The sequence below is a fragment of the Choloepus didactylus genome, chromosome 7, assembly GCF_015220235.1.
Source record: "Choloepus didactylus isolate mChoDid1 chromosome 7, mChoDid1.pri, whole genome shotgun sequence".
Taxonomy (NCBI): Eukaryota; Metazoa; Chordata; class Mammalia; order Pilosa; family Megalonychidae; genus Choloepus; species Choloepus didactylus.
In genome coordinates, this window is record NC_051313.1 from 95,737,787 (window position 1) to 95,751,968 (window position 14,182).

At 34.8% G+C, this 14,182-nt stretch overlaps 1 protein-coding gene across 2 annotated transcripts in view; it reads left to right on the forward strand.

Annotated features, from left to right (window-relative positions):
- Positions 1 to 14,182, forward strand: part of HMGCLL1 (3-hydroxymethyl-3-methylglutaryl-CoA lyase like 1) — a 155,440-nt gene that overhangs the window by 89,618 nt on the left and 51,640 nt on the right. For both annotated transcript variants that reach the window (XM_037843441.1, XM_037843442.1), the window contains exons 6-7: positions 934 to 997; positions 4,397 to 4,585. In XM_037843441.1, coding sequence (XP_037699369.1) covers positions 934 to 997; positions 4,397 to 4,585 — 253 coding nt within the window. The remainder of the gene's footprint in view (positions 1 to 933; positions 998 to 4,396; positions 4,586 to 14,182) is intronic.

A 14,182-nucleotide genomic window follows, 5' to 3' on the forward strand; every position in this document is an offset into this window, starting at 1 on the left:
CCTAAAACCAAAGTCTCAAAGTCCAAACTCATTGATGTAGCATTCAAGGGCCTTGATAACTAAAGCCTTTTACATTTTGACTCAAAGAACTGATCTCCAGACTTCTTCCCCACCCCCCTCTCTACCTTATGTGGGTTGCTTCATTCTTGAAAACATCAGACATGTGCTGCATTATTTTAATACAGTGTTGCAAAAATCTATGCAGAGAAGTTAATAAAATGATATTAATATTGAGCTGAAAATATCCCAAACAGGCTTTTCCTAAATTTTTAGAAATTTAAGATGGAAATAGATCATTATCTTTGTAGGAAAGGTTTGACTTTTTTATACTAGGATGACTTGCTAAAGGAGCTTATAGAACATCTTTATTTGGAGCATTTTAAACACAGACCAGGCACTCTTCAGTTTGGAATGATTTAAGAACACCCACAAGAGAAAAATAAGATGAACTCTGAGGTTGTGGCCAATTCTAGGAGTTTGGGACTGATTAATGACTATATCAAAATGAAACCAAAACATTCAGATGGGAGTAAAGAGAGAAATTCAGTTAGTCACCTACATGTTCTCTCCATATGATTTCAAAGACAATTGAATGAATACATGTAATTATTTAATGAAACTATATAATATTGGTAGTTTCTGTTTTGAATATTTGTATGTTGCTATAGTTTAAACAACCTCACAAGACCAATATCTGCTATGTTATCCTTATCTGGCATCAGATTGTAATTATGAGAGAGCTAAAAATACAAGTTAAATGGAAAATGTCCCAAATTGTTTTTCTTTGGTCTGACAATAAAATAATAATGAAGGGATAGTGGAAAATCAATTTTCTTGATGCATTTTTGGTTATTTATTAATTTCATAAAATGAAAATTGGGAAATGGCCTCTTCCCAGATGCATATTTATATGGCTCTGTATTTTAAATTTAGGTACGTGTCTTGTGCCCTGGGCTGTCCATATGAAGGAAGCATCACACCACAAAAAGTAACAGAAGTAAGATACATCTTTGGTCTTTTCTGGATCATGGTAAAATGTTGTATATTTTATTTTAATGTTGACTATTTTCCTTATCATTTTTGGCATTTTCACGGCAGAGACTAAAAAGAAGCATGCTATGGGAGATTATCTCTGAAGACTTTAGATCACTTAATTAATAGCTTCACTTTAACACCAAAGATCTATATATTGGCTATAACTGTTCAAAATTAAATAATAGTTGAGAATTATCATTTGGATGCCCAGAGATGGAAGGAATGACAACATGTGTTTTGTTTTTATGTGGATAGTACATAGTGAGTGACTTGCCCACCGTCCATCAGAATGTCGGGGCAGTTTGTGCATACACAGTTAAACTTTACCTTTTTTGATTATGTAGCATCCCTTTGTTTTTCTCCTGCACACTTTGGCACTTATCAAAGTGAATATCTTCCTTCATTTTGTTGTTGTTGTTTCTTTGAGCTCTTATAGATCTTACTTCTGTGTTTCAAGGTGCTATTATTCCTGAACAATTCTACAACATTAGATTATATTCATTAAGGACCTGCTTGCTGAAGTCCATTTTTCTATTAATGTTCTTGTTTATTAATTAATGCTAATGAAGACAGAATGCTCTATCATTGAAATTATATTAGACTATCTCAGAAACTCATTTGTGTTATGTAGTATGTTAATGTGAACAAGTGGTTAAGGTTGTTAATTTTGGTCAATTTAGTGAAGATTGCATTGTTAGACAATCAAAATTGAGGCAGGATAAACTTTCAGTTCGGCTTAAACCATTCCTCTTTTGTGCATTCATTTGAACTTTTGAAATTTACTGCAGAATTTTCAAATGAGAGATATCCCATATTCTGTTATATAAGCAAGACGCTTGTGCACAGAGGAGATGAACAAATGAATCTTAACCATGAACTAATAAAGCTTAAATTTTGTAGTCCTTCAGTTGCATGGGACCTTTCCAAGTCTCTGTTATTAATTTCTATTTACAATTATATGTTCTTTTCTTAGAGAACACTTCCAAAATTGCATAACTTCAGGCACCAAAAAACTTTGGTCCACTTCTGCCTACTCACGAAATCTCTTGCTTTTCTGCCTTGTGCTCCATGCCCTCCTTAGATGAATCACACACATCCTCATGCTCTACTTTTCTGCACCAAAATGTGTGAGACACTGCTGAAAAGAGTCATGCAACAAGCAAATTGGAATCATTAGAAATTTATGATAGTCAACCTTAAAGGGATCTTCTCTGCTATCCCAATATATTTTGTGATCAACTCACTCTCCTACTTTCTGAAATGACAATTTCAATCTTTGTTCACTCTGTTCAAGCCTCCAGTCTTTCCTTTCCTACATATACAATTCCTCCCTCTCAACAGAATCTTCCCCTTGACTCTTGAATATATTCAAACATCTTCCATCCGAAAAATGCTTTTCTTCATTCAGCATCCCCTTCTAGTTATTGACTGTTTATCACCACCTAAACTTCTTGAAAGAGCTGTCTGGAGTAGTGGTTTCCATTACCTCAAGTGCTCCTAACCATTCATCACACTCCAAGATGACGTTTGAAAGCTCTCTTTATAAAGATCAACACTTACCACTTGTGTCAAGATATTCAAGAGCATTTTCAGTCCTCATCATCGTACTTGACCTTTCAGCATAATTCGGGACTGATGACCATTTCCTCCTTCCTGATACCCTTGACACCCCTGTATTCCCCTGACACCAAACTTTAGGTTTGTTTTTTTTTTTTTTCCAACTTATGTTTCTCTTTCTCAGTCTGCTTTGAAGGCGCATTCTCCTCTACCTGTTCATTAAGGAATCAGAGTTTATAATGGGCATTCAAGGTGAGTAAGCCATATGTTTTATCCAAGTTGCCTTTCAATAATAACGGCTAACTTGGATTAGTTAACTCCAACCAGTGTTTGATTTTGCAGACAAAGGGACTTTATCTGAAACATAAATCTGATTAGATAACCACCACTCCAGATTCTATCACAGATTCTTATTGCTCTTATAGTAAAATCCTTAACAAAAATCCTAAACTTGGTTTGCTAGGTTTTGGGTCTGCCCCGTGCCTACTTCTCCAGCCTTATCTGATTTCATTCCCTGTTGGTTTTTGTTTTTCCATCACGCTGTCCTTTGCAGTTGACTGTTTTTCCTACCTGGAATATTCCTTGCATTTCATATTCAGCTGCCTGGAATGCACTAGCCTTTGCATTTGATATTCCACCTGGAATAGTCTTCCCATATCCTTCTTTGTCATTTTCTTCATCAACTTAATAAATACTTTATCTTGAGTTGTCATTTAGGCCTTCTTTCTTAAAAGACCTAGGTCAGTTTCCTTTGTTATGTGCTCTTAGGTTCCTGTTCATTTCTTTAAAAATTCTTATTTTAGCATTTATTTATGCATTCCTGAATGAGATTGATTAAGATCTGTCCCCAGTTAACGCAAGGTTCAGTGAGAGTATAAACTATGTTGATATTTGTTCCCCCATTATATCCCAGCACCAGGCACAGTGCCTGGCATAAAATAGGCACTGAAGAATTATATGTTGAGTGAATGAGTGAGGGACTATGTGCCAGATGATGAATAAGGTGATTTCTAGACAATTTCATTTTTAGATGAGCACATTAAGGCTTAGGAAATATGCTAAATGGGGCTGTGTGTTGCCTGCATTTTACATATTAGAGACTGAGGCTTAAATAGATTAATCTTCTGTCCAGATTACATGATTAGCCTCAACAGGAGCTGAAACTGAAATCGTGGCCTGCCTGATTCCAGAAACCATGTTTTTGTCAACATACTGGAGTGCCTTCATGCAAATGCATATTGTCTTTGAAAGTAACATGAATCATTTAGCTGGAAAGGATTTTAAAATTTGCCTTACACAACTGTATTGATCTATAAGCCAGAAAAATTAAGCCACAAATATTAAGTGACTACCAATCTATTACAAAGCTATTTAATGACAGAGCTAAAATGCATATTGATATCTCTTGATCCTGCATCTAATGCCTTGAGAAATACTCTTTCCAAAGTGCATCTGTAATGCTTCTACCCAATTGAAATTTGAGAAACGTAAGCCTCTTATCATTGAAATTGTCACTTCTAATTTTAAAATTGATAATATATACAGATAGATAGATATAACTCTAGAGTAAACTTGAATGTTGTAAAAAGATAATGTCAGTAATGGCATTCCAAGTTTTTTATAATACTTAGGATTTGATGAGGAGGGAAAAGGATCAGAAAACCAAAATATATGTTCTCCATGGATGGGAGTTCTAGGTAGCTGGTAACTGATGTTTACTGTGATAATTTTACCTCTAGATGATATTTGCTGAAGAACGTCAGGGTTTGTGACTGTTTTACTAGTACTTCACCTTTTTCAACAGGTGTCTAAGAGATTGTATGGCATGGGCTGTTACGAGATTTCTCTGGGAGATACAATTGGAGTGGGAACTCCGGGAAGCGTGAAAAGAATGTTGGAACATGTCATGAAAGAAATCCCACCAGGGGCTCTTGCTGTTCACTGTCATGACACATATGGACAAGCGTTAGCAAATATACTTACAGCCCTTCAGGTATTTTTATTCTGTGTGTGTGTGTGCACGTGTATGGATATGTGCCCTTGTTTTTAATACTTTGTTTTAAACATTGTTGAGAGCTTTATTGAGATAATGTTTATGAAATGTAAATATAATTCTTAAACATTACATTTATGACACATGAAAACCATCTCAGGAAATATTTGTAAGTTGCACATGTGTTTTTAGTGCAATGTGGTCTCATTATAATTTATTTGATTTGATAAGATCTATGAATTTGTGCTTTTGAAATATGAATCCTATCAGAGTTATACCTGCTTGTTTCAACTCTCATATGCTCTCAGGAGTTTAAAGCAAAAAATAGTTTGGATAGTATTGTAATCACATAACTAATACTCCTTTTCCTAATGTGGTGCTCTATGATGAGAAGATATGTTGATGAAATATAGACTTTTTAAAGTTGTTTCCTTAAATGTTGGCAAGGTTATTTGTTACATAAATTCTGTTTCTTAAGTATTTTCCATTAGATGATCAAAATTAAGAGATCTAGAAAGTTGGTGGATTTAGATTTACTCATTAAATTCTAATGACAACTCAGTTATTTTAAATGTATTTATTTAAAAGAATAGAGATAAATCACATTTTAAGAGTATTATTTTAAAACTAATGTTATTTTCTTAAAGTTAACTACAGATAGATTCATTAGATGTTCTTAGAACCTAAGATTTTGACAACTAAAGATTAGACTGTATGAAATCTTCTTAAAGAGGCTGTAACTCAATATGTAAAGCTTAATGTCACAGTCCTAAAGTGTTCAGTTGTTTAAAAAGTTAAAAAAAAAAAAAATATGTGACAGTCAAGCCCAGCAAGGGCTTATTTTGACATTGCAACATATGTGCACAAATCCTTATTTATCATCTGAAAGCAAGCAAGGAACAGTGTACTAAATCAGACAGAAGAGAAAATTGTTATCCCACGGTCTTTTGGCTTTGGGAATTTTTACAATTTTCCTTCTCTAGGTATTCTGGTTTCTAAAACAAAAGAGAATTAGGTATCACATCAAGATTGTGTTCAGCCACAAATGTAACTTATTATTCTCTGAGCAAATTCTTGAATAACCCCCACCCCATTTCTCTGAATGGATATATCTTATATAAGATAACACTTTGAGGAATATAATACTAATTAGTGTGGTGTATTTTTATTATATGGAATGCTAGTTTAATTCAGTTCTCTGTGATAAAGAACTGTGGACCCAAACTTCTTTTTCTGACCTTTTTCTGCCTCTTGAAAAGGCCCAAGTGAAAAGCATTGCTGATAACCCCAGGTAATTTTAATAGTTGAGGAAGTCCTATTTAAGGAGAAAGAGCCAACCCCACTAAGTGGTGTGTGTGTGTGTGTGTGTGTGCACGCACGCACACACATGTGTAAAGAATGTTCCAAGCAAATGAATCAATATGAATCAATATTTTGACAAAGACCTCGGGGAAGGGAAGGATCATGTCTTAAGAACTGAAAGAAGGCTAATATAGTAAGAGGAGACTAAGGTTTAGAAAATTTGTTAGATTAAGGTTTTGTGTAGTCTGTGTGCACTGAGAGGTCAGGATTGACAGCATGGGGCATTTGCTTACACTATAGCAGTGATAGAAGGGGACAGGAAACAAGCTTGAGTCCAAGATGGGGAGCACGAATGAGAACGTGGATAAGGCCAGAGTCCCCCAAAGACCACACACCTTCAGTGAATGGGTAAACCAGAAAGAAATTCTGTCTGCAAAGAGAGAAGGCACGCATATTCATTTGTCATGGCCTTGGCTGTGGATGGACGAAAAATACAGCTTTCCTTTATAATTCATAACCTTTAGTTGAGCTTCACAGGCCTTAAGGGTTCAAATTGCTTCATCTCCTATATACTTAACTATAATTGTACATACTTTTTGTTTTCCTAATTTCCTTGAATAACTGGCATCAACTGGGCTGTTTCTGGTAGTAGAAAAACTCATTCTGATTTCATGGTACTCAGCCTTTTCTCTTTTTCAAGATGTACCCACTGCTTAGAAAATTTAATATTATTGCTACTATAAATATCTTGTTAGATATTTTGATCAATATAATATCTTCATGAGTTAGCAAGGTCCTTGGTAAGTTTCTTGGGACAGCAGATTCTGTGGTAGATAGTTGGAAGTCCATCTGTAAGCATCTGTGTTTCTGTTCTCTTACTATGTGCAGAAACTCTGTATGTGTGTGGGAGGTAAGGGGCCTGGGAAAGCAATAGTATACTTCCAGCTTTGTGTTTCATTGCCCTAGTGCCACATTTATAGTCACAGGGTACGTAGTAGCTAAGAGGATAACAGTGGCTTGTATCATAAGCAACATGACTTGAAGCCACGGAGGCTAGAATATATGAATGACTGAAAAAATGTTCAAAAAGCAGAGATGTGCTGAGGAAGCTAAAAAGCTGAAAGTTTTAGAGTTTCTGATCTTTTTCTGTCATCCACTGCCATCCACAGTCATATAGTTTGATAAGCCATTGTCAACATAAAGAAATATACCCTACTGCTGGCTGGAACCTGTGTGCAGCTGATCATCTTTAAATGTTACGGAAATTTAATGTATATAAGGACAATCAAACGTGGTAGGTGGAATGTCCTTGCAAGGGCACACGTGCTGGTTTTCAGCAACACTGGGTAAGCGGAATCCAGCAGTACCCCCTTCTCATTTTGCTATCCTTCCCCATAACAACAACAAAAAAGCAGGTTAACTTTAAAGGCAGAGAAAAAATGTCTTGGGAACACTTGCCAGTGTTTAAATAGAAGAGAAATCAAAGAAAGTATATGTCATTATGAACATGGCTCACCTTGGCTTCAGGAAGCAGTGGCCATACTTCATTTTTTAAAATGGAATCCTTGAAGTGATTTCTAGTAAAATTGATGGTGGATGTGGAGTGGATAACATTTGTTTTAATTTTGGGTTGGAAACACAGTTTACAGTGCTCCGAACTGAAGTTAATATTAAGGCAAGGAGACTTGTAATAAGTGGAAACTTGGCTCCTCTGGTAGGAAACAAATGAGAGTTATAATGCAACTTCCCCCCACTCAAGTCTGGAAAGCACATACCAACTGTGTCATAGGGGGATCTTTCTTGGACTTCTAGGTTTTATAGTAATTTTTATTACTTAAACATATGACTTATGGAACTGGATTTGGCTGTGTGGAACAACACAATTTTAATTATCAGATTTAACTTAATATAGAAAAATTATTCTGAGACTATAGGTTTAAGTGTGGGATATTTATAACCATTCAAAACCAACAGAGTATGGAACTTAGGTGACTGAATGTGCAAAATTTTAGTAATGGGAGAAACTTACATGGGCCAATATACTTGTCTTAATTTTTTACATAAAAATTGAGCTTCACTGTCCTGCATATTCCCACATTTCTAAGTAAAATGCCAGTTGACAAGTTGTTTAATCTACTTAATACCCAATAACTGCTCAGTCTCTGTTTTTCTCCCCTGAAATGATTTAAGTCTTTATAATTGGGTAAAAACAGAACAATGTGCTACATACTACAAATAATAGTCACACATTAATTGGTATTATAGAGACAAAGTAGAACAGGCGCTTTTTAGTTTTCTCCTGAAGAACTATTTTGTGCCTTTTTTTTCTCTTAAACTTAAGTAGCCTCTGCTAGCATGCCTTTCCTCATAATGTTTTACATATGTTTATTATTATTCTTTTAGAAAGACCAAATTATTTGTCTAATTTTTACATCAAAAGAATTCACTTTTTATATCGACTCTTAATAAACCACATTTAAATGCCAACAAACCACATATCTTTCTTCTTTATGTATTGTGTTTCTCAGGTTCTCAAAGAGAATTTCAAAAATTCCCAGCAGAGAATTTATTAAAATCTCAGATGAGCCTCTCTGTTTTTCAGATACTTATCTGTAGAAGGGATGTAATGATTCCTTCCTCCTGAATTGTGAAAAAATAAAAGTGAAATTAGATGCTGATTTTCTGTAACAGTGCCTTGGTTGCAGTGCTCTTGGTTAACACTTACTATTACTGAAGTCATTACAGTTTTAATTCATAATAATAATCACAACTACTACTTTTATTATTCAGATTATTTGTGAGTATAACCAGGAAACATAGTGCATTGCATTTCAAATTTGTTTTATAAATACATGAATTAGATATTATTAATTTCTTCCACACTTAGTAAGCAACTAAATAGAAATACGTATGCAAGGGATGAAAAAAGGATTATATGGCCAAGGAACTTGAAAGCTAAATGCTCCTATAGAGGTTTTAAAAGGTGAATCATTCACTTATTCAACAGATGTTTATTTTATCAGGCACTGTTATAGATGCTTGATAGTATGTTAAAGGTTCTAACCAGTAGTTAAGAAAACTGTAACTTAGTTTACCTCAGTATGTACAAAAGTTTTAAAATCATGACATAGTTTGCTCTGTTGCACAATTATTAATTTTATCCAGTATGATTTCTGTTGAAAATATTATTGGAAGATGGGATAATGTACAAGTTACCATCAAAAGATAAAAAAAGAAGAAAAGCCCACCAGAAGTGTGTCACTGCAAATTTCAAGTGTGTGTAAACAGGGGCCCTGAGCCACAGAAGCCAGTGAGAGAAAGATGAACAAAGTGCATTCATATTTTTCCAGTGATTATATTTCTTATACCAGTGATGAAGAATGGATACACATCTATATTAGTTTCTTTTAATTTACCTCCAACAGCCTTTTAGATAGTATAAACTTCTCTCTGATTTGGAAATAGGTGATTAATTAGTTTTTGTCTTCAAGGGTATAATAATTTTCATTAGTTTCTATAAATCCATGGTATTTAATGAGTAGTTGGAGAAATCTGCTTGTGAGCTTGGATGACTGAATGGTATTTTAAGCTGGCATTCAATTAATCAACATTTTAAAATAACACATAAAATTGTACTGTACAGTGCTAAAGATTAAAGTATTTAATCCTTATGTAATAGATTATGCTTAGACCATAAGCTTAAAGCTCACCTAGAGAGAAACCATACCCAAACAGTGTTCTGTATCTCCTACAGCATTTCATCAATGCTTATCAAATGGGTAAAGTTCAAAAATTATCATTTTTTTCTATTAAATAAAAGTCTATTTGGTGGAAAAGGGAGAAGAATGAACGCTGGACTCATCAACAGAAAGCTTTTGTTTTGTTTGCTTTTATTTTTATTCATTGTTCAGTAGCCTTTTAGCATTGCCTTCCCTCATGTAACAGCTCCTTTAACTTACAATAGAGTCGCTCTCTGAGCTAACGGGGTAGACATAGGAAAGGATCTCCATCCCCCACTAGCTGGGCCCAGGAATATCTTTAACACGTCTTAGTTAGAATAGCTTTCTTGAGAAACAAAGACTGAGTAGATCAGAAATGACCCTAGGGGAGGAGGTGTACAAAGAGAAGGAGAGTCAAAGGCCATAAAATGGAGATTGCATAGCAGATGGAGAACAAAGTTGCCTGGTGCCTTTTCACTCCCCATGAGGCCAAATTTTGTACTTTTTGCTTAATTTTCTTGAAATTCCTTATTGTCCTCCCAATGGGTGACTCTGCTTTGTTTTTTTTAACCTAAGATCATAATCAACATTATGCTGACTAAGGCACAGACTTTTCCCCTTTCTGGGGGAAAATCTCATTGCCTTGGATTCTCATTTCCTCATAAAGAAAAGACTGTTACAATAGAAGCTAAACTGCAGTATGTGCCCATACCTCTTTTAGGAAATTTTCTTCATCTATTAAAGGTAGATCTAATTAATCTAAATATCTTGTTTACTTATCTTAGTGATTTTGATTTAATTAGTGTGATAGTATTAATTCAAAATATTAGATTCATAGATGTCTCTTTGTTTTTACTACTGATTGAGCCAAGTAAAACAGTAATCCCTGAGTTTCAGTTATTATTTTATTTGCATATATTAATACAAGTTTTTAATCAGAAGGATTTAAAAAGAAAGACTCAACCTGGTTAATTTTTACTTTTTAAAAATAGTCATAATTAATTTAAAATAAATTCTTGTTGCTATTGTACCCTTTAGCAATAAAAATAGCATCTAGTCATACAATTATTCTTTCCAGACTACTCCTTCTTCTCTTTAGGACTTAACTGTGGCTTTTATATTTGTAGGAATTGGGGCCAGTATATGATAGGATTCTTCCTTGGCATAAGAGATGGAAATTCCAAAACACATAACCTTTTCTAGCACCTCTTGTAACCATTCTGTAAATGTCTCATCTCATTATTTTAATCTTGTTTTCAATAACTTGTTTGCAACCAAGTACTTGTCACATCTTCCCTAACACATGTGGCTTTGATTTGGAAGTCTTGTTGTTAGGCCCTGTTATTTGTGTAAAATACATTAAGCTTTTCGTTTCCTAATATCTTTTCATGTTTCTTTTTTTTTCTCATTTTTCTCCCCTGCAAGTTAAAATTTACAAGGAAATTTTATGCTCATATACTCTTCCCCTGAAAGTAATGTAACACAGACCTTTTCCTTTAGAATATTAGTTTGAACCCATCCAGTTTGGTATTGAACATAAACTATTACTCTCATGACTGTATTTTAGCTTGATGTAACATAAACAGCTAATACTTATATGCCTAGCACTTGAACAAAAAAAAAAAATTCATAACTGGAATCATTGATAGCTGTGGTAGACAAAAGTCAAGAATCTGTTAGCTCTTCACTCGTAGTTTTGGAAATTTTCCTATCCTGCTACTAGGTTATTCTTTATCTTTAAAAATATGTATGATTTTTTTTATTTAATTCAAGAAGTTAAGTGCTCTAATACTTGGGAGTATGAGTACAATAGTAAACTCAGGTTCCTGACTTTACAGAGTTTCCAGTGGAGCAGAAGGAGGTTCAGGTGAAGAGTCACAGGAACCCAGAGGAAACATTGTTTGCAAAAAACATGGAAGAGTTGTTTTTGCATACTGAAGGCAATGGACAACAACTGGATGTTTTTAGCTGGGGATGATGGATTCATGCCTTGTTTTAGGAAGATCACACTAAATTCTGTACTGTTATGATTCTGGGCGGGGCAGACAAGAAAGGCCAAAGTATGGGGACCAGAGACACAGCAACTAGGGAGAAAGCTACTGTAATTGTCCTCTTCCTGGTGATAAATGATGAAGATGAAAACAAAATGAAGGACACAAATGAAAGCTGTTATTCCAATGCAGGTTCAGTAGGATGAAGAATGGCTTGTAAGTCTATTTTAGAAGAAGATGGTGAAGAATAAGGGTCAGGGAAAGGGAAAGATAATAATGATTCTAAGGTTGCAAGCATGGAAAAATTGGCAGATGTCATTAACATAATTTATTTTTCCAAGGGTTTTTTTCTGATTTCCTTTAGTTCTTTGTACATGTTTTCCTTTACATATTTGAACATTTTTAGGATCATTCTTTAAAGTCTTTGTCTGGTATGTGTCAAGTCTGGTTCTCTTCATTTGTTTCTAATGCTTTAATTTTCTCCTTGGCCTGGACCATCATTTCCTGTTTCTTTGTAGGTTTTATAATCTTTTGTTGAAACCTGGACATTTTGATATTTTAATGTGTTATCACTGGAATTTAGACTGAGGGATCTGTTCCTTAAGGTTGTATCCAGTTAGTGTTATGACAGAGCTTTCCTTGAATTTTTGTTTGGGAACTAACAAAAAAATTAAAAAATTAAAATGAAAGAGGAAGAAGTAAAAAGAAAACACCATTCCCAGTCTTTGCAGATTGACCTGTGAGAGTGATCTCCTTCAGAGCTTAGCCATACAAAGAGTTAAGAGAATAGCTCCAGGCTGAAGCATAGAGGCCTCCTTGTATCTTTCTGAGAATACCTTGCCCAGAGCATCTCAAGAGTGTTTGGACCTAGAAATTCTCCCATTTGCTAGTATAGGAATGTCTTTTGTTCCCTAGGAAACAGTTTCCTCATGGTCCTGGGCACTTCACTCTATGTCCTACAGCCATCAATTCCTTGCCCCAGGCAGCACGATTTGACTGCTTTATCAAAGCATTCAAGGCAAATTCTGGGACAGCAAGTCCCCAGGCCACCACGAGACAGATTGCACCAGACAAGTGTGCTTCCAGTAAGTCCACAGGGGTTACTCTGCTCCCTCCAGAACCAGGACCAGGGTTCCTCACTGGGAGTGCAGGCCAGCAACCTGCCGAGCTGGTGGCGTTGGGGGGCGGGGGCGGGGCAAGGGGCCAGCCAGACCAAGTGATCCTAAGATTTTTAAGTAGCCTTCTTCCTGATTTGGTGCTTGGCCTGTTTCTGCAGTCCTTTAACTGTTTTCTGGAGTTTTGAGAAAGATATTTCTGATAGTTCAAAGCCTCTGTGGGGGAACGGAGTCCTGAAGCTTCTCATTCTGCCATCTTGAGGGTATTTTGTTTCCATGGTTAAAATGCCATGTTGATTTTCAAATAATTTGGAAAATATAGAAATGCACAAAGAAGAAAATATAATCACTTCTAATTCCACCATACAGGGGAATTGCTATTTATTAGTGTAGATCATTCTCATTCTAGTGTGTGTGTGTGTGTGTGTGTGTGTGTGTGAGAGAGAGAGAGAGAGAGAGAGAGAGAGAGAGAGAGAGAGAGAGAGAGAGAGAATGCTCTACCTGCATGTGTATTCATGTCGGGTTTATAGAAATAATAAAGTTAAGGTTTATTTTGCTTAGTATGCTATGAATAATATTCTCATTAAAATTTCTGCAGGTGTGACTTTTAAAGCTGAAACTACTCACCACTGTATGTGTGTTCTTACATGTGTATCTTAATTTAAACAATCCTGCTTTAGGTTGGGAGCATTTGGTTTATTTTTTTGCTATGAAATACAATTTTGATTAACATTCTTACATTTTTTGCAAATTTAAATTAGTATGGAATTTATGGAGAAAATGATCAAAATATTTGAAGACTTTTAAGACATTATGTCCATTGTCTTCAGAAAGGATATTTCCAATCTATACTTTACTAGATTTATACAATATAGCTGAACTCAGCAATCCTCACCAATATCAGATATTATAATTTAAAATATAAATTTTAAATTTGATATGTATGTCATTTTAATGATAATTGCTAGTGGGATTGAATGGTTCTTTAATATGTGAATTTCTTTCATGCAATGTTTTTCCCATCCTTTACCTGTTTTTTTCTACTGTGGTGTCTTCTCTCACAAATTCTTCAGAACTATTTATAGCTTAAGATATTATCACTTATGTGCTTAGATTTATAAATATATATGAATTATTTTTCAAGGTTGCTTTAACTTTTTACATTCTAATACATATTTGCTTTACATTTTTATTTATTCATTTATGCAGTCATTCAACAAACATAATACTAAGTTCATACTTTCTATCAGGTACTGTTCTAGGCACATGAACAAAATGGAGTGTCATGTTTTCAAGTAGCTTAAGATGTGGCAGGGGAATATAGATGATTTAAAAAACACATAATATAAAAGCCTGTTTAAAGTATCTTAATTGGTGATAAATACACTGAAAATGTGAAAGAGAAAGTACAGCAGGATCAAGTACCAGTGATGGGAAATTTGGGGGATGGGGGACAGGAGACAGGTTACA